The 26,071-nt window shown below is 43.0% G+C and overlaps 2 protein-coding genes across 2 annotated transcripts; both read right to left on the reverse strand.

Annotated features, from left to right (window-relative positions):
* Nucleotides 1-5,674: 5,674 nt before the first annotated feature.
* LOC136624413 (gastrula zinc finger protein XlCGF26.1-like) lies at nucleotides 5,675-20,703 on the reverse strand. Its single transcript, XM_066598389.1, has 2 exons — nucleotides 20,508-20,703; nucleotides 5,675-8,390 (listed from the first exon to the last, which is right to left on the reverse strand). Exons 1-2 carry the CDS (start codon nucleotides 20,635-20,637, stop codon nucleotides 7,189-7,191), a joined length of 1,332 nt encoding a protein of 443 aa, XP_066454486.1. The 5' UTR covers nucleotides 20,638-20,703; the 3' UTR covers nucleotides 5,675-7,188.
* A 235-nt stretch (nucleotides 20,704-20,938) lies between these two features.
* LOC136624462 (gastrula zinc finger protein XlCGF66.1-like) lies at nucleotides 20,939-25,725 on the reverse strand. The gene is made up of 4 exons (XM_066598442.1): nucleotides 25,575-25,725; nucleotides 21,341-21,520; nucleotides 21,128-21,251; nucleotides 20,939-21,045 (listed from the first exon to the last, which is right to left on the reverse strand). Exons 1-4 carry the CDS (start codon nucleotides 25,650-25,652, stop codon nucleotides 20,957-20,959), a joined length of 471 nt encoding a protein of 156 aa, XP_066454539.1. The 5' UTR covers nucleotides 25,653-25,725; the 3' UTR covers nucleotides 20,939-20,956.
* Between the last annotated feature and the right edge of the window lie 346 nt (nucleotides 25,726-26,071).

Below are 26,071 nucleotides of genomic sequence, written 5' to 3' on the forward strand. Positions count from 1 at the left end.
CGTCCTCCGTGACGCCTCTGCCCCCTACAACTACTGGGTGTCGAAGCTGGACACGTGGCCTGAACTCGCGCTGTATGCCCTGGAGGTGCTTGCTTGTCCTGCGGCTAGCGTCTTGTCAGAGAGCGTGTTTAGTGCGGCTGGGGGAATCATCACCGATAAGTGTACGCGCCTGTCAACCGACAGTGCCGACAGGCTTACACTCATCAAGATGAACAAAGCCTGGATTTCCCCAGACTTCTCTTCTCCACCAGCGGACAGCAGCGATACCTAAACTATACGTAGGCTGCACCCGCGGATGGAAGCATCGTTCTCTATCACCATCAAAAACGGGGACCTTTTAGCTTCATCAATCTGTGTATAATATTCCTCCTCCTGCTCCTCCTCCTGAAACCTCACGTAATCACGCCGAACGGGCAATTTTTATTAGGCCCACAAGGCCAAAACATATAATTTTTTTAAACAATTTTTATACATTTCAATGCTCATTAAAGCATTGAAACTTGCACCTGAACCAATTTTTATTTTAACTGGGCTGCCTACAGGCCTAGTTACAAATTAAGCCACATTAACCAAAGCGATTAATGGGTTTCACCTGCCCTCTTGGTTGGGCATGGTCAGTTTTTCTGAGGTACATTAGTACTGTTGGTACACCAATTTTTGGGGGTCCTCGCCTACAGTGTAATCCAATTAATTTTTGGCCCACCTGCATTAAAGTTGACGTTACATCAGCTGTGTTGGGCACTGCAATGGGATATATTTATGTACCGCCGGTGGCTTCCTGGCACCCACCCATGCTGTAGGTCCACATGGACTTCCCATTAGGGAGATGTACGTGCCTGTGTATACTTATAAAAAACTCGAGCCTGACTGGGGCATGCAGTGTGGGCCAAAGCCCACCTGTATTTTATCTGACGTTAGCTCAGCTGTGATGGGCAATGCAATGGGATATATTTATGTACCGCCGGTGGGTTCCAGGGAGCCACCCAAGCTGTCGGTCCACACGGAGTTGTAACTGCATGTGTCCACTTCTAAAGAACCCCAGTCTGACTGGGGCATGCAGTGTGGGCTGAAGCCCACCTGCATTAAACATGACATTACCTCAGCTGTGATGGGCACTGCAATGGGATATATTTATGTACCGCCGGAGGCTTGCTGGCACCCACCTATGCTGTCGGTCCACAGGGGCTTCACAATAGGGAGTTGTACCTGCCTGTGTCTATGAATTAAAAACCCACGTCAGGTTGGGGCATGCAGTGTGGGCCGAAGCCCACCTGCATTTAATCTGACGTTAGCTCTGCTGTCCAGGGCACTGCAATGGGATACATTTATGTACAGCCGGTGGGTTCCAGGGAGCCACCCATGCTGTGGGTGCACACGGAATTCCCATTGCGGAGTTGTACCTGCCTGTGACAATTTATAAAAAACCGCGGTCTGACTGGGGCATGCAGACACCTTGACAGAATGAATAGTGCGTGGCACATAGGTTCCCCATTGCTATGGCCATGTGTGCAGCTCCTGATGGAGGAGGCACAGGATTGGATTTCTCATTGCTTCTGTACAGCATTGTGGGCTATCGCCCCACCCCTTTTAAAGAGGGTCGATGCCTAGCCGTGCCAACCCTCTGCAGTGTGTGCCTGCGGTTGCTCCTCATGGCAGATGCACTTATAAATAAACATGAGGGTGGTGTGGCATGAGGGCAGCTGAAGGCTGCGCAGGGACACTTTTTTGTGCGCTCCGGATGCAGGGTCGTGCGGGTGGGGGGGGTGGGGTTTGGGCAGCATGTAACCCAGGAGAAGTGGCAGCGGAGTGTCATGCAGGCAGTGATTGTGCTTTGTTGGAGGTAGTGTGGTGCTTAGCTAAGGTATGCATTGCTAACGAGGGCTTTTCAGAAGTAAAAATTGTTGGGAGGGGGGGGCACTCTTGCCGCTATTGTGGCTTAATGGTGGGACCTGGGAACTTGTGATGCAGCCCAACATGTAGCCCCTCGCCTGCCCGATCTGTTGCTGTGTCGTTCCCAGCACTTTCTTGAATTGCCCCGATTTTCACAAATGAAAACCTTAGCGAGCATCGGCGAAATACAAAAATGCTCGAGTCGCCCTCGAGCATCACGAAATTTTCGTCCCGAATAACGAGCACCCGAGAATTTTGGTGCTTGCTTAACTCTACTAAAGAACTTTATTTCCTTGTGTCACTGTCTCTGGCCGTGGATACCCAGGCGGCTACCTAATCCTGACGCTAATCCCTCACAGTATATAAAAAGATAAATTATCAATTTATAAAGAAACATTTAAAACATTATCATAAAAATAAACAACAGTGGTTGATAAATACCTGAAATGCCAAAGAATAGATCGATATGTTTGTAGCCTCAATGTAATAATCAGATTAAATATAAAAAGATAATATATCTGCTATAAAATTAATTTGGGGAAAGCTAGATCTTTTCAAGTACCTCATTGAGACCATGAGGATGTAAAGTATTAAAACAAAAAATGTAAAACATCTCCTTAGTTCTGAGTTTAGTGAATTCGCCTTAAGAAATTTTTTTAAATCGGGGTGATTTTCATTAAAGAGCGATCAGAGTTGTGATACATGGAAAAGTGCTTAGAGACAGTGTGTTTTAGGTAATTTCTTTTAGTATTGTATCTATGTTGGTTAATACGATTTTGTTGGGTGTTTATTGTACGGCCAACATATCGTTTTTGGCAAGGACATTCAAATTAAGTAAATCAGATGTTCAGAACCGCAGTTCAAATATTGCTTGATCTGAAAAGGTATACTGTCAGTTCCCATATCGACCAATTGCCTTCGGTGGCATATATTCTCGCAACATTCGCAGCCAGGGGTTCCACATCTATATGCTCCTGTATTCAGAGTAGAAGAAAAAATTGGAAGACCCTTTGTTTGAGTGTTTTTTTGGAATTTGCGAGGGCATGATGGAGCTAGAATATTTCCCAACGTCTTGCTCCTCCTAAAGATCAGGTTAGGGTTGGTGGAAAGTATTTCTGAGATAAAAGGATCATCTTTTAGAATATTCCATCATTTATTTAGGATATTCCTCAGTTCCCTTTGTTTTGAGTTATATCTCGTGATGGAGCAGAGATCATAGCGACCTTCATTTTTCTCAGATGTCATTTGTTTTCTTGTTATTATATTAGTACGTATTGGCCCGCCCTCTTGCCTAGCTCTAATATAAGATGCTTTTAATAGGGCTTCTCGATACTTTTTTTCTTTCAACCTATTATACAGAATTTTTGCCTGCTCGTCAAGTGTTTCAAGGGTAGAACTGTTTCTTCGGATCAATTTGAATTGTCTGAAAGGAACGTTTAATTTCCATTTTTTTCGCATGGCCACTTCTGAAGTCCAGGAAACTGTTGGCATCCACTTGTTTAAAATGGGTTTTTGTACAAATGTTATTTTCCTTAATATCACACGTAGAAAAAACAAAAGGACCCCGCGCTCGTAGAATCCAGGGATTTACAATAGTGACGGGAAGCGTCATGTGATTTGAAATGACATGCTATACAGGTGATGCAGCGATGATGAACTGCACACGTGACATAAAGATGGCCCCCGACAGCGGCATCTACAATGAAAGCGTGAGTGAGCACCTTATATAAATGTATTGTTAATTTTATGCTTGAAAAGGGCGATTGTTGTATATCACCGAAACGCGTTGCATATCAATAAATATATATTACATGGACCGCTGTGTCCTATTGTAAATCCCTGGATTCTACGAGCACGGGGTTCTTTTGTTTTTTCTACGTGTGATTCTATACCACAACCGAGGTGAAGGCTGTAACCCGTGGACGACTCTCCGGAGATCCGGATCAAGGACCCAGGGTGGTTGAGCAGGCTAACGTGGATAGTAGGTGCCCGTGGACTCTCAGGCCAGAGAGTTCCACCGAGCACCAGGTGAGTTAACCTCCTATTCACCATTATGCAAACCATCATGAGATAGGAGGCGCTGATAGAGTGTTTTCTTCTTTTCCTTAATATAGATGTCCAAATCGAAGAGAGTAACTTGTGTAGTGCTACAAGTGCCGGTGAATTCTAAACCCCATGTGTTTAGGTTCAGATTTTTGATAAATTGTTTTACTTCTCCCATGGTGCCATCCCAAATAAAGATGGTGTCATCAATGTATAGTCTATAGAAATAGATGTGGGGATCTTTGATGTTTTCTTGAAATGCGCCCATATACAGGTTCGCATAGCAGGGCGCGCATTTGGTCCCCATGGCGGTCCCCCTTGTTTGCAGGCAGAAGTGGTTGTTAAATTTAAAATAATTATTGTAAAGATAAATTCTACACTGTCCAACAGAAATTGTTTTTGTTTTGTGGCATTAAAGTATCTTTTTTTAAAAAGTGGGCAATGGCCTCAATTCCTTGTAAATGTGGGATGTTAGAGTATGGGGAGCAAATGTCGAGAGTTACCCTTATATATATGTTTTTTTCCAAAGGATCTGTTGCAATAGGGATATTAATTGAGATGCGTCCTTCAAATATGCAGGGAGTTTTCTTACAAATCTTTGAGGTTAATCTTTTCTAGAATTTATCAGTTCAAGCCCTGTCAGTTTTAAAAACAAACCATATTCTCCGAAGATTGTATTAATAATTCATAAATCGGGTTCCAGTGTACCATTGACATACTAGTAGTGGCAGTGTTTTATTTCTATGCATATTGTAGAGCTCTGGAGTGCGTTATAACGGATCAGGTGGATGATTTGAGCCTTCACTTGGCATGCGTGCAGAAGCCCAGTAAAGCTGGGTACATATCAGCCTGTATTCTAACGACTTCAAGCTTGCAATACTGCTAGGGTGATTGAGGACCGAGGCGGGATCAATTGGCATCGTCCCTTCTACTCTCTTCTCCTGTCCAGTGTGGGACAAATTGGTTTGTATTGCAGGGCCAGGCAGATTGCTGTAGCATTGTGGTCGTAGGTGATGGTCGCTTGTCCGCTGTGTACAGCATTCACAGCTTCTACAAATGAATGTATGCAGTCTAAATTCACAAACCTAAAATGATCAACATAGTAATATAGTATACTAAGCTAAAAAAAGACAAATGTCCAGCTCATTAACCATCCCCCACCCCCTTGTTGATCCAGAGGATTTTTGTCATGATTTTATCTATGCATGAATATCAAGCATGAGGCAGAAATCATGACCAGGTATGGGTTTACGTAGTTTGAGGGGAATTCCTGAGCTTGGGGTGAGGTAATACAATTATCTCTCTAAAGGCAACACCACCAGCCTGGGGAGAGCAAATCAGCATCTACCTGTCAAAAGGCCACTTGTATTGACATTGGGACAAAGGATTTCCTGTCCTCTTGTATATCAAAGGCTTGTCAATTACACAAGAGGAAGGGGGGATTAGAACATTATAATTTACCCATCTCATATCTTTATCAATCTATCTAGTATCTAACTATCTATCATTAGAGTAGATTCAAGGGGCAAAGGTTGTCAGCTCAACTTTTCTATTGTCCTGAATGGCAACTGATTGAGAAAGTGTCCCCCCAGCTGTCCAGTATCAATCTCTTTATATGACAGAGCGCCAGTGAAAATTGTGAAATAGGAAAGGCATTTACCAAGTATGTGCATCGCAGAAATCTAAGCATTCTCTATCTGGTACAGAACATATTTAATCAGGGTAAAAAAAAGTAGACCGATAAATTTAAAAACCTTTTTAATAATCCCGGCGATCAGCTGCAAATTGTCACACTAACAAGACAGACGTACCCAGGAAGACATGGTTCTTCTTAGACGCTTTTGAGTATGCCACATGAGAGCCTTACAGGAATTTGGTAGTAGATTTAAGAGAAGACACAACAGAGGAACTCCTCTTCAGCACGGGGTTGTTTCCACCAGCTTTAGCGGCGGTGTACATTCAAAAGAAAACTGCCTCTAAGAAGTGAGTTAATCATCCTACTAACTATTGTAAGCTCTGCTCATTGTGCTGACAAGATGTCTGAGGGATTACACTGCAATTGGGGCCTCTTAAAAAGCTGATAAAAGCAACACCTACAGTCAGAAAGTCTACTTTGTGCAACGCAAGCAGTGCTTTAATCATAACCATAGAGGAAATTGCTTTAAGTAAAAGGGCGAATACCTCTAAATAGCCTGGGTGATAAAACCCTGGCAATAAAAAAAAAGCAGATATTGAATCAGGCGGGAAGAGGAGGTTTACAGGCTTTGCGATTCCAATAATGAGACTGTGCTTGAGCACACTGGCCCAGAGAACAGCTGATCACTAGGGGCCCCAGTGATAAACTCCACAGATCTATTATTCATGACTGATCTTGAGAATGAGCCATCAATAGTTGACAACTGGACAATCTCTTTAATTCTCAACTAAATTCAGCTACAAATCTGTAATCCAGGAAAAAAGAAAGAGAAACCAAAAGGTTTGGCTCAGTAGATAGGGAGTAATAGGCGCCGGCCAGGATAAGGACAAAATAAAACATATGTGAGTGGGTTCTTATACATTAAGTTCAAAAGACTTGAATGGAAAGAGGATCATGGGATGGAGGATTAAAGGGCAGAATTCCATCAGAAATTGATAGGCGCAGTCATTTTTTTTCAATACCTGCAACCACTTTTGAGTTAGGGATTATATGCTGATTGTTAATAAAGGTTTATTGAATTATATAATATGGAAACCACTAATTGTATGACTTTTCAATTGTCATGATATTAATAAATCTAGTATACAACTGAGATCATCTTGATGGTCGGTCACAGAAGTTCACGTGAGGCAGACGAGGTTTTCAATCACGATAACTCAAGAAGACAAGCAGATTCTAATATATTAATATGGGTTCTCCGCTGTGTAAGTTTTCCATAGTCAAAAATGGCTGCTGCCACGTGTGAATTCTCCAATGTCTAACAAGATATATAGCTAAAATATTTCCAACAATCTGAACATAAATGCCGGTTTCCCTCTGTGTGAGTTCTCTTATAGTTAACAAGATCTGATTTGTCTTAAAAATATTGTCTCCCCTGTGTGAATTCTCTGATGTTTAACTAGATCCCCTTTATGGGTATTTCTCACATTCAGAACATGAAAATGGCTTGTGCCCCATGTGAATTCTCTGATGTTCAACAAGAAGTATTTTCCACATTTAGAACATGAAAATGGCCTCTCTCCTGTGTGTTTTCTGATGTGTAACAAGATGTGATTTGTTCAAGAAACATTTTCTACATTCTGAAATGACTTCTTCCCTGTGTGAATTCTTTGATGTGTAAGAAGAGTTGTATTACTTGTAAAACATTTCCCACATTCTGAACATGAAAATGGCTTCTCTCCTGTGTGAATTCTCTGATGTCTAACAAGACCTAATTTCTGGGTAAAACATTTCCCACATTCTGAACATGAAAATGACTTCTCTCCTGTGTGAATTCTCTGATGTCCAACAAGATCTAATTTCATGGTAAAACATTTCCCACATTCTGAACATGAAAATGGCTTCTCTCCTGTGTGAATTCTCTGATGTCTAACAAGACCTAATTTCTGGGTAAAACATTTCCCACATTCTGAACATGAAAATGGCTTCTCTCCTGTGTGAATTCTCTGATGTCCAACAAGATCTAATTTCATGGTAAAACCTTTCCCACATTCTGAACATGCAAATGGCTTCTCTCCTGTGTGAATTCTCTGATGTCTAACAACATCTAATTTCTGGGTAAAGCATTTCCCGCATTCTGAACATGAAAATGGCTTCTCTCCTGTGTGAATTCTTTGATGATAAACAAGATGTGATTTCTGGCTAAAACATTTCCCACATTCTGAACAGGGAAATGATTTCTCTCCTGTGTGAATTCTCTGATGATAAACAAGATGTGATTTCTGGCTAAAACATTTCCCACATTCTGAACATGAAAATGGCTTCTCTCCTGTGTGAATTCTCTGGTGTCTAACAAGACCTAATTTCTGGGTAAAACATTTCCCACAGACAGAACACGAAAATCGCCTCTCACCAGTGTGAATTTTCAGATGTTCAACAAGGGATGATTTCTGGGTAAAACATTTCCCACATACAGAACATGAAAATGGCTTCACTCCTGTGTGAATACTGTGATGTCTAACAAGTCCTAATTTCTGGGTAAAACATTTCCCACATTCCGAACATGAAAATGACTTCTTGCCTGAGACAATAGTTTCTTCTTTAACCTCTCTTCTGTAAATGTTATGTTGCTTACTAGTCTGTGATGAATTAGAAGATGGAACCTCTATAAAAGGATCAGATGACAGATGTTTGCTGGGAAGAGCTGAGGATACATCTGGGATAATGGCAGGCTCTTCGTGTGTATCTTGTATGTTACCATCATCTTCCACTGTAAAACCTGAAGATATCAAATGTTCCTCTGAGCTCCTGATGTCGTCATCTGCCAAGAATAAAACAGATTTTAACATTACAATTATATCAATATTTTATAAAAATTTCTATATAAAATATTCATACAAATTGTGAAAAAGACAAGTTACAAAAACCCTGTGCTCTTTTATGTATGGGGTTTTACTTACTTGAATAAGGGGTTTGCAGACATTAGCAAACCTCCTCAAGAATCCAGGTTAGCCTCTAAATTATCACCCGTTCCTCCAGGCTTCTTTTGGAGAGTTGGTACCTTCTGGTGTTTATTCCATTAGCGTAGGACAATAGATACAATACAGGAGATGCAACGCGAGTCGGAGGGCTTACTGACTAATCTGCCACCTTCCATGAGCATATGACACAGAGATATGACAAAAGTATCAGGTACTTCTTAGAACTGGGGCGACCGGAAGTGTGTACGTGCGTGCATCCAGAAGAAAGTAGCTGCTGAGCTATATCCCGGTACACGCCTAACCGGAAGCAGAGGTAAATTTCTAGACGCAATTTTGTGTGCATGCTCATCTTGCACATGCTCTTTATACAGATTAAGTATACTTAATAACAAACGAGTGCCACATTTTATATTATTTCTCCAGAACCCCCATACTTTTATTTTTTACACACAAATCTCCAAAATTTTAACCCCTTAGTGACGGCCCCATCGGGATTCTACGTCCTCACTAAGTGGGCTTTAATCCTAGAGGACGTAGAAACATGCGTCCTCTTAGGATTAATACCCTCTCAGCTGAGGACGTGTCAGCTTCATGCTGTCAGTGCCCGCAGGTAGCCAACAGCATGGAGCTGTCATCTTGGGCTGCGGGCAGTCCCCCCCGGCAATGCCATCGGCACTATCCAATGGATACCCATCCCAACCTGCCCCTGCCTGTTTCTGAACACGGGACAAATGGGGGATCCATTTTGGGGTTAAAGTCTTCATTCCTATGTACACTGTACAAAAAAAACTGTTTTTAAATTGACCAAATTGCCAAAAAAATGAAAATTGTAATTTTTTCCTTCTCCTTTGCTTAGATTCATTCAAATACTGTGGGGTCAAAATACACAGCACACCCCTAGATGAATTCGTTAAGGGCTCTAGTTTTCAAAATAAGGTCATTTGTCGGGGTTCTCTATCGTTTTGGCCGCTCAATAACTCTACAAGTGGGCAATGGGACCTGGAATTTACTCTGTTGTACCCTCAAATCCAATGGGTGCTCCTTCTATTATAGGCCTAGCAATGTTTCCTTTAAGTAGATTAGGGCCACAATGGGTATATTTCTGAACACGGAAGAAACAGGGGTATCCATTTTGGGGTGCAAGTCTTCATTCATGTATGTGCTGTACAAAAAAGTTGTTTTTAAACTGACAGAATTGCCAAAAAAATAAAAATCACAATTTTTTCCTTTTGCTTTGCTTGAATTCATTCAAAAACTGTGGTGTCAAAATTGGCAGTACACCCCTAGATAAATTTTTTAAGGGGTCTAGTTTTTAAAATGGGGTCATTTGTGGGGGTTCTATATGGTTTTGGCCGCTCAAGAGCTCTACAAGAGAGGTATGGGGCCTAAAACGCCTTCAAGCAAAATTTATGTTCTGAAAGACACTGATTACTCCTTCCATTTTGGGCCCCGTTGTGCATCCAGATACAAGATTAGGGCCACAATGAGTATATTTCTGAAGATGGGAGAAACAGGGGGATCCATTTTGGGGTATCAATCCTCATTTTCATGTGCACTATAGGAAAAAAATGTCTTTAAAATGACATATTTGCAAAAATATGAAATTTTATTTTTTCTTCTCTAAATTTAATTAATTTCTGAAAAAAACTGTGGGGTCAAAATACACACGACCCCCCTAAGTGGATACATTAAGGGGTGTCGTTTTTAAAAGGGGGTAATTTAGGAGGGTATCTATCATTGTGACACCTATGAGCCTTTGCAAACTTGGCTTGCTGTAAGAAAACAAAGTGTTCCTCAAAATGCTGAAAATTAATGTTAAATGTTAAAGTGAGGGGCATACACGACGCTTTTGGATGTGGCATATAAAATTGTAAATGCTGCCAGAATATTTGCCACAGCAGGAAGGAGATATTTATACAAGATGTGAAGAAAAGTTATATTCTACAATATCTTTTAATCTATGGATCAATCTATAAGGAAGCATTTGTGGTCAGCAGTGTCAAATGCTGCAACAGGTCAAGGAGGATTAGCAGGAAGTAGTTGCCTCTCGCCCACATATTTCTGAGGAGCAGATGGCATTTTTGGGACAAAGATTGGATGTGGGGGTTGAAGAAGAGGTCAGAGTCTGATATGACGCCCAAGAAGTTGGCGTGCTGTCTGGGAGTGGTGCCAGATACCGATATGGAGATATTGGAGGGAGATCGGTAAGCAGAGGGTGGAAACACGAGGTGGTCAGTATTGGAAAGGCTTTGTTTGAGAAAGAGGAAGGACATGGTGTTAGAGACAGCAGACAGACAGTCTGTGGGATTTTGGAGGAATGGTGTTGAGATGTCACAGGAAGAAGGATATAGCTGGGTGTCCTCAGCGTAGATCTGGAATTAGAGGCCGAGTTTGCGGATAGTTTGTCCAATTGGGACTTTAGAGAAGATTAGGGGACCAAGGTCTGAGCCCTGGGGCACCCCAACAGCGAGAGGAGGCGGAAAGGAAATAGGGCCAGTAAGGAGGGCTGATAGAGTAAAGCATGTTAAGGAGGAGTTTGTGGTCAACAGTGTCAAATGCTGAAACAGGTCAAGGAGGACTAGCAGGGAGTAGTCGCCTCTTGACTTCGCTGCCATCACTTCACTACTGACCAAATTGTTGGAAACAGACTCCGCGGGAACCATGAGGGCCCAACATCCTGTAGTGGAAGCTGAGCTCACATCTCAGCACCATGTAGCTTGAATAGCATTTGTCAGAGACACCGGAATTGGCAAGTCCACCATTGGCACCCTGTTCTCTTCACAGACAAGAGCAGCTTCACAAGGAGCACATGTAACAGACATGAAAGAGTCTGCAGAGGAAGGAGATCATCCACATCTGATATACCAGGCTTCGGGCAAGTAAATTTGGTACAAGTGTTTATCTGTTGTTTGCTCGGAACATTTTATGAAGTTGTGGTTACTTCAGAGGAATAGAGGAATAAAATATGTATACACCCAGAGGTGAGGTATATTCTCCTCAGTATATACACACAGAGGTGAGGTAGATTCTCCCCAGTATATACACATAGAGGTGAGGTAGATTCTCCTCAGTATATACACCCAGAGGTGAGCTAGATTCTCCTCAGTATATACACCCAGAGGTGAGCTAGATTCTCCTCAGTATATACACCCAGAGGTGAGCTAGATTCTCCTCAGTATATACACTGTAGTAGAGTGAGAGGTAAAGTGTGGGACGGACGGTACATATCGCAGAGACTACTAGCATCTGTGAGGTAAACCCGGTCCGTCTCTCACTCCAGTACTCAATTTCACCTGGCCTAAGTAGGTGAGATGCATAAATGGGCGCAGGTTGCAGTCTGAAGAGGGAGGTGTGCCCTGTGTGAGCAGCAGAGGCTTACAGAGAGTGCTGAGCTGGAGACACTGCACCTCGCTGCTGGGAAGGTTTGCTTTACTTTGCCCTATTGGCGTTTACAAAGACTTTTGTGTTACTATTGCTGGACTGCTTATATAAAAGGACTTTCCATGAACTTTCTGTTATCTGGAGAATGGCAGTAATTTTTGTTTTGTTAATCAAGTCTGAATAAAGACAAGACGCTCCGCATTTGGTCGTGGCCTGGTGTGTTTCCCCTGCATTGCTACAACACTCAGAGGTGAGGTAGATTCTCCTCAGTATATACACATAGAGATTAGCTAGATTCTCCTCAGTAGATACACATAGAGGGTAGCTAGATTCTCCTCAGTATATACACCCAAAGGTGAGATAGATTCTCCTCAGTATATACACATAGAGGTTAGCTAGATTCTCCTCAGTATATACACCCAGAGGTAAGGTAGATTCTCCTCAGTATATACACATAGAGGTAAGGTAGATTCTCCTCAGTATATACACCCAGAGGTGAGGTAGATTCTCCTCAGTATATACACCCAGAGGTGAGGTAGATTCTCCTCAGTATATACACCCAGAGGTGAGGTAGATTCTCCTCAGTATATACACCCAGAGGTGAGGTAGATTCTCCTCAGTATATACACATAGAAGTTAGCTAGATTCTCCTCAGTATATACACCCAGAGGTGAGGTAGATTCTCCTCAGTATATACACATAGAGGTGAGGTAGATTCTCCTCAGTATATACACCCAAAGGTGAGGTAGATTCTCCTCAGTATATACACATAGAGGTTAGCTAGATTCTCCTCAGTATATACACCCAGAGGTGAGGTAGATTCTCCTCAGTATATACACAGAGAGCTGTGGTAGCATCTCCTTAGTATATACACAGAGAAGCATTAGATTCTCCTCAGTATATGCACAGAGAAGCATTAGATTCTCCTCAGTATATGCACAGAGAAGCAATAGATTCTCCTCAGTATATACACATAGAGGTGAGGTAGATTCTCCTCCGTATATACACATAGAGGTGAGGTAGATTCTCCTCAGTATATACACTCAGAGGTGAGGTAGATTCTCCTCAGTATATACACAGAGAGGGGAGGTAGATTCTCCTCAGTATATACACATATAGGTGAGGTAGATTCTCCTCAGTATATACACATTGAGGTGAGGTAGATTCTCCTCAGTATATACACATAGGATGAGGTAGATTATACAAATCATTTCCTTAAGCTTTATATATCACGGATTTTTTCAAGCTTAGAATTGAATACTCAAGTTGTGACCCCTTTACTTTTCCTATGTAGGACCTAAAGAATGGTCGTTGCAAATTTAACACCTGTACGACACTGGGAAGTTACATAACACTTTACTTTTGCACTTAGCATTGTATAATCAAGTTGTGAATGTTTTAGTTTTCCTATTTAGGACCTAAAGAATGGTCATGCCAAATTTTATGTTTGTACGACACCAGGAAGTAAGAGAGTTAGTGGCCAGTCAGTGAGTGTTTTCATCTTTATGTATGTATGTATGTATGTATGTATGTATGTATGTATGTATGTATGTATATATATATATATATATATATATATATATATATATATATATATATATACACACACACTAGCTGATATACCCAGCTTCGCCCGAATTAATTTACTACAGGTGTTTACATGTTGTTTGCAGGGAAAATGAAGTCATAGTTACTTGAAAACCAAGGAATAAAATATGTATACACATATAGGAGTGTTAGATTCTCCTCAGACTGTATGTAGCAATGTCCCTCTGCAGAATGTGCAACCCCTACCACTCTCCTCACATTTTACTTTTAAAGGTAACGCCCCTTTTTATTCAAATTTACCCCCAGACTGGAGGTTGCAGCCCCTTCTTAGCCTTAGAGGCTCCATCCCTGCAGTGCATGGCCGCTTCCTTATGTACTTTATAGCCTTTCAGTATATACTCATAGAGGTGAGGTAGATTCTCTTGAGTATATACACACAGAGATCAGTTATATTCTCCTCAGTATACAAATCATTTCCCTAGGCTTTATGGTTTCTGAGAAAAGAACTATGCAATGTATGGCGGCTTTTCAGTTTTTCAGGCTTAGAATTAAATATTGAAGTTGCAACCCCTTTACTTTCCCCATTGGGACATAAAGAATGGTTGTGGCAAATTTCATGTTTGTGCAGTTCATACGTGTGTTATTAGTTACATTACATATGAGGTCACTTACTTTTGCACTTAAAATTGACTAATCAAGTTGTCACCCCTTGACTTTTCCTACTTACAACTCAAAGAATGTTCATGCTGTTAGGGATAAATCCATGTTACGTTAATATGCTGTGGGGCTCCAAATCAGAGGTGGTTATGGCGGCCACCGTGAGAAAGCAATAGACACAGGCATCACGGTCGTGTCTTAGAGCAATCTATCTTTATTCTGTACATTGTCATTTCTTATACAAAAAATAGTAGGCGTATCAGTAGGCGTATCAGTAGGCTAGTGTTACAGAGGTTGAACTGCTTTACAGAGGTCGACCTGTTTTACTGATAAATAATTGTGTCTTCTCTATAAACAATGCTTTATTTATTTGAATGTAGACTCCCTGTCTGGTATCCTTACAATCTACATTTTAATCACATGCCCTACCTAGACAGCAGTCAAGAACAAAGCATTCCACACAACCTTTTGATCAGTGTAACGAGATAAACAAGATCTTGGAGACATGATGGACATTTAAGATTACACCTCTACTTAATGTAATTAAGTACTAACCTAAATGTACAAGCATTTAATGTATACAATTCAGGCCTAAAGCCTCCGGAAACGTATATCACAGATGGATGAAATGTATACATATATAAGTTTTCATGTTCATAACCCTCACAATGCCAAATTTCACGCTTGTACGACTCTGGGAAGTAATATAACATAGGGGGTAACTTATTTTTTGCACTTAACATTGAATAATCGAGTAATGACTCTTTTTCCTATTTTGGACCTAAAAAATCGTTGTGCCAAATTTTATGTTTGTCCGACATCGGAAAGTTAACCTCTTAGTGACCAGCCCATAGTGTTTTTACGTCCTCCCGAAGTGGGCTTTATTCTCTGAGGATGTAAAAACATGTGTCCTGCAGAGAATAAAGCCCCTCGGGCTGTGGACGTGACAGCTCCATGCTGTCGGTGCCTGCAGGCAGCTGACAGCATGGAGCTGTCATCCCGGGCTGTACGGATCCCCCCCCCTCCCCCCGGCACTGCGATCAGGTAGCGCCGATCGCAAAAAAGTAAATAAAAGTGCCCAAAAAGTTAAAGTTTCAGCTGCCCTGATGGATCGGATCCATCGGGACAGCTGCAATTACTCACCCGGGTCCGGCACGCTGCTCCCCACTCTCCCGATGCTCCGGGCCCCGTAGCAGTCCTTCTGCGCATGCGCGCCAGGCGGCATTACGTCAGTCGCATGCGCAGAAGGGAAATTTTAAATCTCCTGGCTCTTGGCTCCTGTAGGTAGCCGGGAGGCAGGAGATGTCAGCGAGGACCGCGGTGAGCGGTCCCCGATACCGCGATCCCCGTTATACAATGGATAACGGCGATCGCGGAAAAGTGAATAAAAGTGTTAAAAAAAGAAGTTTCACCTCCCCTCATGGATCGGATCCATGAGGGAAGGTGAAAATACTCACCCCGCTTCCTCCATGTTCTCCGGCCGGTCTCCGGACCCCCCGCTGGCTTCTGCGATGTGCCGATGTGGCGCGCATGCGCAGAAGGCCGGCGAGCCCTGCAAATTCAAAATCTCCCTGCACCCGGCTGTCACAGATAGCTGAGTGCAGGGAGATATGACTGGGGACCGCTGTATGCGGTTTCCAGTCATATGATCACCGTTATCCATCGGATAACGGTGATCATATAAAGTTAAAAAGTAAAAAAAAAAAAAAGTTAAAAGTTTATAAAGTTAAAGTTTCATCTCCCCTTATGGATCGTATCCGTAAGGGGGGATGAAATTACGTACCCAAGGTCCCCGGATTTGTTCCCTGATGGGATGTTCATCCACGGACCTTACCCCAGCTTCTGCGCATGCGCCCGTCAACATGATGGCGGACGCATGCGCAAAAGTGAAATATTCCCCTAGAAATTTAAAATCTCCGTGCTCCTGGCTACCAAGTGTAGCCAAGAGTCTGGAGATGTCACGGGGAGCCGCGGTATGCAGTTACTGGTCACGTGATCGCCGTTATCCAATGCATAATGGCGATCACGTAAAAGTTCTTTAAAAAGTGGAAGTTTCATCTCCCCTCACCGATGCGATCGGTGGGGGGAGATGAAACATCTTCTCGGAGGCTTCCGCATTTGAATCCAGATGCGATTATCCTCCATGGACCCTTCCGGCTGCTGCGCATGCGCCCGACGGCAAAATGCCGGACACATTCGCAGGAGCCGGGGAGCCCAGGAAATTTTAAATCTCCTTGCTCCCAGCGACCAACTGTCACTGAGTGCTTGGAGCAGTGACCGGCGGCCTCGTTGAGCGGTCCCCGGTCACGTAATAAAGTAGCGATCTAACATTAGGCCGGTCACACATGACTGGAGAGGAATTACGGGTTCTGCATGCGCTTGATCAGCGGTAATCCACGGATCAATCGCACACATTGGATTACACAATTCCCCCCAATTAGTGGGTCGGAATTACGTAATCCACTCGCAGAAACAGAACACGGCATGCTATATTTTACCGCGGGTATCCGCGACCTAGAGCCCATTGTGCTCTATGACCGCGGATATACCCGCAGCCCATGTGCAAACACATTGTGAAGGGCTGCGGGTACCCGGGTCATCTCTAAGCGACGGCGCGGGAAATAGACACAAACAACGGTGTACTGCGCATGACCGCCTGTGTGAGTAGACAGTTATGCGCAGTACATTACGCGGCCATACGCAGGGTCACAGCCGGGCTCACAGCTGGAATCCGCTGCGGGCCTCCACAAGCGGATTCCACCTACGGCCGTGTGAGCCCGGCGTTATTCAGATCGCTACCTGTAATCCGTAATTTACAAGAAGCCCCTGGAACCCTCGCCTTCATGCAGTTCCAGGAGCACCTTGTTGAGCGCCTTCTGTGCGAGACCGTTGCACCGCAGCAAGATTACAAAGCCTCACAGAGCGCCACTTTTTACACCCCATCCCCGCTGCTGAGGTTACGAAATACCCCTAAAAAGCATGAGAGGAGGGGGGATACACGGTTTTCTTGCCCCACGTGCCCAACCCAACCAGCCTCCGTAATTACCCCTGTCTTCGGACATAAAACGCAGTTTATATTCTTACCTTTATCTAATATTTAGGGAATGCCAAAAAATGGGGGTGGGGGGGGGATTATTTTTAGGAAGTCAATTTTTTTTCCGTATAAGTGGGCAATGGGGCCTGGAATTTATTCAGTTCTGCCCTGAAATCCAGCGGGCATTCCCTCCATTATGGGCCTAGCCATGTGTCCTGTAAGTAGATTAGGGCCACAATGGATATGTTTCTGAACACGGGACAAACGGGGGTATCCATTTTGGGGTGAAAGTCTTCATTCCTATGTACACTGTACAAAAAAAACAGTTTTTAAATTGACAAAATTGCCAAAAAATGAAAATCGTAATTTTTTCCTACTGCTTTGCTTAGATTTATTCAAATACTATGGGGTCAAAATACGCAGTACACCCCTAGATGAATTCGTTAAGGGGTCTAGTTATCAAAATGGGGTCATTTGTGGGGGTTCTCTATTGTTTTGGCCGCTCAATGGCTCTACAAGTGGGCAATGGGGCCTGGAATTTATTCCGTTGTACCCTGAAATCCAACGGGTGCTCCTTCCATTAAAGGCCTAGCCATGTTTCCTTTAAGTAGATTAGGGCCACAACGGGTATGTTTCTGAACACGGGACAAACGGGGGTATCCATTTTGGGGTGAACATCTTCATTCCTATGTACACTGGACAAAAAAAAACCTGTTTTTAAATTGACACAATTGCCAAAAAAATGAAAATCATAATTTTTTCCTTCTGCTTGGCTTAGATTCATTCAAAAACTGTGAAGTCAAAAAAGTCATCATACCCCTAGATAAATTCGTTAAGGGGTCTATTTTTTAAAATGGGGTCACTTGTGGGGGTTCTCCATCATTTTGGTCACTCAATGGCTCTACAAGTGGGCAATAGGGACTAAATCTCCTTCAAGCAAAATTTCTGTTCCGAAAGCCACCGGTTGCTCCTTTCATTTTGGGCCACATTGTGCATACAGACGTAATACTAGGACCACAATGGGTATGTTTCTGAGCACAGGACAAACAGGGGTACCCATTTTGGGGTGCAAGTCTTCATTTATATATGTGTTGTACAAAAAAAAACTGCTTTTGAAATGACAGAATTACCAAAAAAATGAAAATCGTAATTTTTTTCCTTCGGCTTGGCTTAGATTCATTTAAAAACTGTGAAGTCAAAAAAGTCATCGTACCCCTAGATAAATTCGTTAAGGGGTCTACTTTTCAAAATGGGGTCACTTGTGGGGGTTCTCCATTGTTTTGGTCACTCAATTGCTCTACAAGTGTGCAATAGGGCCTAAATCTCCTTCAAGCAAAATTTCTGTTCCGAAAGCCACTGGTTGCTCCTTTCATTTTGGGCCCCATTGTGCATACAGACGTAATACTAGGGCCACAATGGGTATGTTTCTGAGCACAGGACAAACAGGGGTACCCATTTTGGGGTGCAAGTCTTCATTTATATATGTGTTGTACAAAAAAAAACTGCTTTTGAAATGACAGAATTACCAAAAAAATGAAAATCGTAATTTTTTTCCTTCGGCTTGGCTTAGATTCATTTAAAAACTGTGAAGTCAAAAAAGTCATCGTACCCCTAGATAAATTCGTTAAGGGGTCTACTTTTCAAAATGGGGTCACTTGTGGGGGTTCTCCATTGTTTTGGTCACTCAATTGCTCTACAAGTGTGCAATAGGGCCTAAATCTCCTTCAAGCAAAATTTCTGTTCCGAAAGCCACTGGTTGCTCCTTTCATTTTGGGCCCCATTGTGCATACAGACGTAATACTAGGGCCACAATGGGTATGTTTCTGAGCACGGGACAAACAGGCTTATCTATTCTGGGGTGCAAATCCTCATTTTCATGTGTATTATAGAAAAAATTCCTGTCTTTAAAATGACATATTTGCAAAAATATGAAATTTTAGTTTTTCTCTTCTAAATTGCATTGACTCCTAAAAAAAACTGTGGGGTTAAAACACTCATGACACCCCTTAGTGAATGCGTTAAGGGGTGTAGTTTTTAAAATGGGGTCATTTGTAGGGGTATCTATCATTTTGACTCCTATGAGCCATTCCAATCTTGGCTTGGTGTAGGAAAACAAAGTGTTCCTCAAAATGCTGAAAAGTAATGTTAAATTTGTACGTCTCCTAAATAGTTAAAAAAAAAACGAAAGTTTTTCCAATGTGTGCCCAAAATAAAGTAAACAGATGGAAATATATATCTTAGCAAAAATTTCTATATTATGTTTGCACATATTTGAGATATTGCAGTTGGAAATGTGAAAATGTTCCCAATTTTGGCGCTTTTAATAAATAAACACAAATTCTATCGGTCTTTTTATTCCGCCTAAATGAAGTACAACATGTGGCGAAAAAACAGGGTCGGAATCGCTTGGATATGCAAAACCTTTCTGGTGTTTTTCCATGCTAAAGTGACACGTGTCAGATTTGCAAAATTTGGCCTGGTCATTAAGGCGCAAACAGGCTTGGTCACTAAGGGGTTAAAGAACTAGTGGCGAGTCAGTCAGTCAGTGAGGGCTTTTGCCTTTATATATATAGACTAGCTGATATACCCAGCTTCGCCCGAGTTAATTTGGTACTGGTGTTCATACGGAAAATCTTATGAAGTCGTGGTTACTTTAGAGATACTGGAAAAACAAATGTTCACCATTTTGCATAATTCTCTGCGTTACCCAGGAAACACCACGGAAGGTAACCATGAGACATTTCCTTTATATAAAATTACATCAGGAAGTGAGAGAATTAGATTTCATACGTAAAATTTGGACGCTAATTCTTTTGCGCTTAGAATTGACCAATCGAGGTGGGACCCATTAGCTTTTCCTATTTATGACATAATCAATGCTTGTGCCAAATTTCACGTTTCTATGACACCGCAAAGTGAGAAAATTACATTCCGTACGTAAAATTTGGACGCTAATTCTTTTGCGCATAGAATTGAATAATCAAGTTGGGACCTATTAACTTTTCCTATTTATGACATATTCAATACCCGTGCCAAATTTTAAGTTTCTATGACGTTGGGAAATGAGAGATTTAGATTATGTACGCTAAATTTGGACGCTAATTCTTTGGCGCTTAGAATTGAATAATCGAGTTGGGACCCAATTATTTTTCCTATTTTGGAGATAATCTATGCTTGTGCCAAAATTCATGTTTCTACGACATTGGGAAGTGGAGAACTTTTGGCGAGTCAGTCAGTGAGGGCTTTTGCCTTTATATATATATAGATTTTGGCTGAATAAGGGAATATACAGCTGAAAACCCCGACAACACAGACTCTTCTCTACATGTAGTCTCACCTGGGGGGTCATCTGTAGGAATCCCCTCCTTACACGGCTGATACCCCCTCACATGTGTCTCTGTAGCATCAATAGGGATCAGATCTTCCTCCAGTTTCACCAGCTGTGAAATAAATATTGTAAAAGTCATCACACAGTTGGAGAAGTCGTGTGGGAGGTTTTATATGGCCAGAAAAGGTCATTAATTAGTATGAGGAGCCGGAATGACATGATAGCAGTAGTGATCTGGGCCAAATAGCCGCAGGTCTCCTGTATAACTCCAACCTGTTGCTTCTTTATTCCAACCATAAGTCTCCAGAACCAGAAAATAGTGATAAGATGCGGAGATCTAATGTCTGCGGTCGGCTGTAATCCTGCCATCTCCAGCTTTCTCATTACACAAGTATCAATCATATAATAAGACTAAACACAAGACCTTCCCAGCCGTCCTACAGACCAGAGGGGAGATTTCATGAGACCTTCTCTCCATCTACCTGATCATCCTGTGGAAGAAGAGGCCGGGGACATCTCTCCACTGCTGTTCTCTTACTGGATCTACCTGCAGAAAACACAGACAGCCACTGAATTTATTCTCTACATACAAATAATAAAGGCCGTGTGGATTTAGTCCTGTCTATTACCTGGTGATAGGGGGGGCTGGTGGTCCTCCATCATGATGTCCTTGTACAGATCCTTGTGTCCTTCTAAATACTCCCACTCCTCCATGGAGAAATAGACAGTGAAGTCCTGACACCTAATAGGAACCTGACAACACAATGATACCGTCATCACCCAGACACGTTATACCGCCATAGCGTTACTGTATAATGTCCCGGCATTCCCAGCAGCGTCACCTTTCCAGTCAGCAGCTCAATCATCTTGTTGGTGAGTTCTAGGATCTTCTGCTCATTGATCTCCTCAAGTATCAGGGGGCGAGGTGGAGGCCCTGTGATTGGGCTCAGGGGTCTTCCCCATCCATCAGACACCGGGGCCTGACAGCCATCACTAGAAGTCTTCTTCACTACCGTGTAATCCTGTTTATGGGGAGATACATGCATAAATATCCCTGCAGACATTTCTAGAGTCCTCCCAGTCTGGTCCGGCAGTTATGTCGGCTCTTCACATCTGTGTTCCTCAGTTCTGTTGCTCTGTGAGGGCACGTGTATATATTGCTATATGTTTTTATATCTTTAGACCTGCATGCAAATTCATTGCAATGCTTTGTGACAAAAAAACTAATATTCAAAATACGTAATATGCATTCTTAAAAAAAATCATATCAGATACGACAAAGGCTTCTGCAAGGCGGAGAAAACTGTGTTTTGTAAAATTACAAAGAGGAACAAGATAGAACGGCGATTAGCTTGGCAGTTTAAGGAACTTGCAACATCTTGCTCGAAGGACTGAGGAGAAAAAGAGAAGTGTCTGCTATGAATAAGGAACATGTGATTGATACAGCCGCCTGTCTGATTAACTTTTGCTATGGACAGTATTATGGACATATATGGTGATGCTATATATCTGGACCAATGAGATGCTATATGCTTTGTGTAGCAACAGGAGGGTATAAAGCCCTGTGTAAGCCAGTAAAGTGTTGGCCATTACTCCCGTACAGGGAAGCATACCAGACCTGTGTGTGGTGTTTTTCCTTTACCGTCGACAGCGGGACATTAGGGTGGTTTTGACTGATGCTGTACTGATTGATTACCCTGACAGTTCTATTCTGTTGGCTGTTCGGCATTTTACCAGCTGCAATAGTTTCCAGCATTCCGGCCGTCTTCACACTTGGCTGCAGCATTTACAGTACAGGCCATGCGGGGAGATTTATAAAATGTCTTTCACGCGGTGCCGGTATTTTCTGTAACAAATCTACTTAGTCTTTGAGAACTGCGGCAGATTCTAAATCCGCAGCGAGACTATTTATACTACGGATTTATGCTGCCGATTTTGAACCCCTGAAGAACAAAGGAAAAAATCCACAGAAGTTTGGCAAGTAAGTCCGCAGCATAATACGAGCCATTTAGGCCACCTGCACACGAACAGATTTGCATTAAGGACTCCATGGCCGATGTCAGCGCCAAATACCATCCATAGCATGCTACGGAAAAACGCTTTTTCCTGCACACTTACGGAAACAAATTGCGGTTTCCACGAGTGGAGGAAATATCGCAGAACATTTCATTTTCATGTGATGTCTGCAGGGATGGCTTCCATTTAAGTCATAGTATGTAAGTAAGGCTGAATGAAGACAATGTCCATCTAGTCCAGCCTGTCTATCCTACTGAGTTGATCCAGAGGAAGGCAAAAAACCCCAAGGCCAGAAGCCAATTAGCCCTTTTGGGGAAAAAATTCCTTCCCGACTCCCTAATGGCAATCAGACTGTTCCCTGGATCAACCCCTAATAGTTTCTATCAGCCTGTATACTCAGATTGACACTTAACCTAAGATTTATATCCTGTAATATCCTTCCTCTCCAGAAAGACATCAAGTCCCCTTTTAAACTCCTCTATGGATTTTGCCATCACCACTTCCTCCGGCAGAGAGTTCCATAGTCTAACTGCTCTTACAGTAAAGAATCCCCTTCTATGTTGGTGATGAAACCTACTTTCCTCTAATCGTAGCGGATGTCCTCTTGTTACCGTCATGGTCTTGGGTGTAAACAGATCATGGGAGAGATCCATGTGTTGTCCCCTCATGTACTTATACATGGCTATTTGATCGCCTTTTAACCTTCTTTTTTCTAGAGTAAATAGTCCCAATTTGGAAAGCCTCTCAGGGTATTCCAGTCCCGTCGTTCAATGTATTAGTTTAGTCAATGGAAGCTGCTCGACCCGCGGTCCATCCGCAACTGACATTGCAGGCAGGTCACAGATTCCAATTCATCACCTAGCGACGGTGTGGGGAAAAAAGTTGAGAAAAAAAAGCTGTACAGCGCATGTCCGACAGCGAGTCGTGTGGACCATCCACAGTATAGATGAAGAACAGAACAGACAGGTACGAGCAGATGCCGGCCGGGAACAGGGTCAGACTCCACTGTGGGCTACCGCATACAGAAATCAACCTCTTTGTGTGCAGGCGGGCTTAGATGTGGATTTGGCCCCTGCGTATTTACTGTGTAGTAGCTGCAAGCTACCACTGTGGAAAGTCCGTAGTAATCATGCTTCATGTGAAGGTGGCAGAAGGACTGAATCGGCAGTAAGTCCTCTGACGTAGATGTGACCAGAGACTGAGATAGATAAGAATGATGGAACGTGACGTCGTACTCAGAATCTCTCACCCACTGACATACCGTTCATGGTCGCAATAGCGATGTGGTGCCTGCACAGAGCGGGCCCAGAGGCCACCCTCCGCCATATACAAATGCACATACAGTGCATTACCGGCTTGTCGTACTGCCAGCCGCGTGATTGTTACGCTGCGGCAGACAGTGCGAGTCAGACAACAGCAGAGCAGAAGAGGAGGAGGCAGGAGGAGAGAGGCAGGCAGGCACACACATAACATGGCTCGATACAGAGGAAGCTGATGATGATGTCATATCCATGCACTCCTGCGCAGTGTACAGCATCTCTGTGCCTGCTGGTCTCCTCACACAGAGAACTGGTCCGGGGTATGTACCTATCTAACGACCTATCACTCTCATCTATCTATCTACCAAGCTTGCTCATCTACCTACCTATCTGTCTCTCATCTAGCTACCTACCTATCTCATCTATCTACCTACCTCATCTATCTACCTACCTATCTCTGTCATTTATCTATTTACCTACCTCTCTCATCTATCTCTCCATCTACCTACCTATCTCTCTTGTTAGTGCAATTTTCGTTATTCGATATATTGTGGGTGCCATATTAGATAGGAATAATGTACAGGCCTGGAGACCCTTTTAAAAGAGCACACGTCTAAATCATGTGTGCCAAGGTTCTCCTTTTATTTAGGCAGGTAAAAGTTTATATAAGGTTTTAAATCAGGAAGTTAGGTAATTTAGGATACAGTTACATGATTTTGTGTGCTGGTAGGTCATTCTCACAGGGAGGTATTTGTGAGGTAGCTGTGAGATCATGTACCCGGGAGGAGCTTCCCCTGAGCATGCTCTATTCATTCTTGACTTGTTGTCCGAAGGAAATACTTCCTGTGTTTTTCTCTAACCAGCCATTTCCTGTCCCTTTACATAAAGGCATTCCTAGATAGGTTTTCAACTGGTTAAAAACTGGTTTGACCAGTTTTTGGACACAAAGCACTGCTCCTTCAATTCTTGTGGAGGGGGGGGGGGGGGGCGATGTTCCCTTCCCCCAGAGGATTAGATTAGAGACACAATATAGCATCTTCACAGCTTATAAAAATACAGACAAGATGGTGAACCTCTCAGTCATCTACCACACTCTCATCTACCTACCTCTCTCATCTATCTATCTACCTTATCTGTCCATCACTGCTATATAGTTATGCATCTCCCTGTATAGACTGTATATAATTGCACATTTTGCACACAATTAAAAAATGCATCAAAAACACCTGCAGTTTCTTATAGTGTATGCGGCATCTTAAAAACGTCTGTGGTCTCTGAATACCGCATGCAGTTTGTTAAAATGTATTCTTTTATTTTATTTCAAAAGTATAACAAAAAACATGAACACACCCTAAGGCCGCTCTCACACATGCGTTCAGAAAACACAGTTCTAAATTGTGGCATTTTTACTGCAATTTCTAGCGGAGTTTTTGAACGCATGGTACAACATTTGACAGCGCTTCTAAATGCACCCCACCATTGTGATGCGTGAGGAGGTACGTTAAAAAACACAAAAATAGAACAGACAGCTCTCGAAAATCGTGGCATTAGGAACACTGCATTCAAGCTCAGGTCTGAGTAACCCCATTAAGGTCAATGGGAGCATTGTACGGTGGTTAGCATGACGCTCGGGGCGCCGTGCTAATAGCGGTAAAGAGCCGTGTGAGAGAGTGGCCTAAGGGGCTACAAACAAGTTGTCCTGTGGTGCAGGATTTAGGCATGGGTACAGGGGGTGGGGGAGGCCCTGAGCTGAACTTTTGCACCCGGGCCCCTGAGCCTTTAGGTACACCCCTGCTCTCACCTCTCCTGTAAGCTGAAAAAGTATCTCCTGGGTGAGGGTGAATAAACTCTCCGCCATCTTGTCCCGGTTCCTCTCCATCCTTGTCGGGTCAATCAGGATAATTATCTGATATAGAAGATATCAGCCGAGGATCCTGAAAGGGAAGAAGACGAGACAATGTAACATCATACAAAATCCGCTAGAATAATACAATTACCGGGCATTTCCCCCTCTTCCCTTCCGCAGCCCCGCTGAGCCCCAACACAGCCCCCTCCACATCCCACTGCTCGGCCCCCACTGCTGACCCCCAATTCATTAGCACCATTATCAGCCATCTTCTGTCTTCCTGACTGACAGGACTGCCACACAGCGCCATGCTGTTCACAGCATTACCTCACTTGTCCCACAAACCCCAGACATGCTGGGTGCAAGGATGGAGAAGGGGCAGAGTCAGGTGATGCTAGGAACAAAGCCACTCTGGGTGATACATAGGGGGCACTATAACTAAGTGGGGCAAC

This window comes from Eleutherodactylus coqui, chromosome 4, assembly GCF_035609145.1.
Source record: "Eleutherodactylus coqui strain aEleCoq1 chromosome 4, aEleCoq1.hap1, whole genome shotgun sequence".
In the NCBI taxonomy this organism is placed as follows: domain Eukaryota; kingdom Metazoa; phylum Chordata; class Amphibia; order Anura; family Eleutherodactylidae; genus Eleutherodactylus; species Eleutherodactylus coqui.

Excerpts from the sequence above, each read along its gene's own strand:
- LOC136624413 (XM_066598389.1), bottom strand. The coding sequence starts at position 20,637 with ATGACTTTTACAATATTTATTTCACAGCTGGTGAAACTGGAGGAAGAT. Across the intron at positions 8,391-20,507 it reads TCCTACAGATGACCCCCCAG|ATGACGACATCAGGAGCTCA; the intron begins GTGAGACTACAT and ends TATTCTTGGCAG.
- LOC136624462 (XM_066598442.1), bottom strand. The coding sequence starts at position 25,652 with ATGGAGAGGAACCGGGACAAGATGGCGGAGAGTTTATTCACCCTCACC. Across the intron at positions 21,252-21,340 it reads TTGAGCTGCTGACTGGAAAG|GTTCCTATTAGGTGTCAGGA; the intron begins GTGACGCTGCTG and ends TTGTGTTGTCAG. Across the intron at positions 21,046-21,127 it reads CCAGCCCCCCCTATCACCAG|GTAGATCCAGTAAGAGAACA; the intron begins GTAATAGACAGG and ends TGTTTTCTGCAG.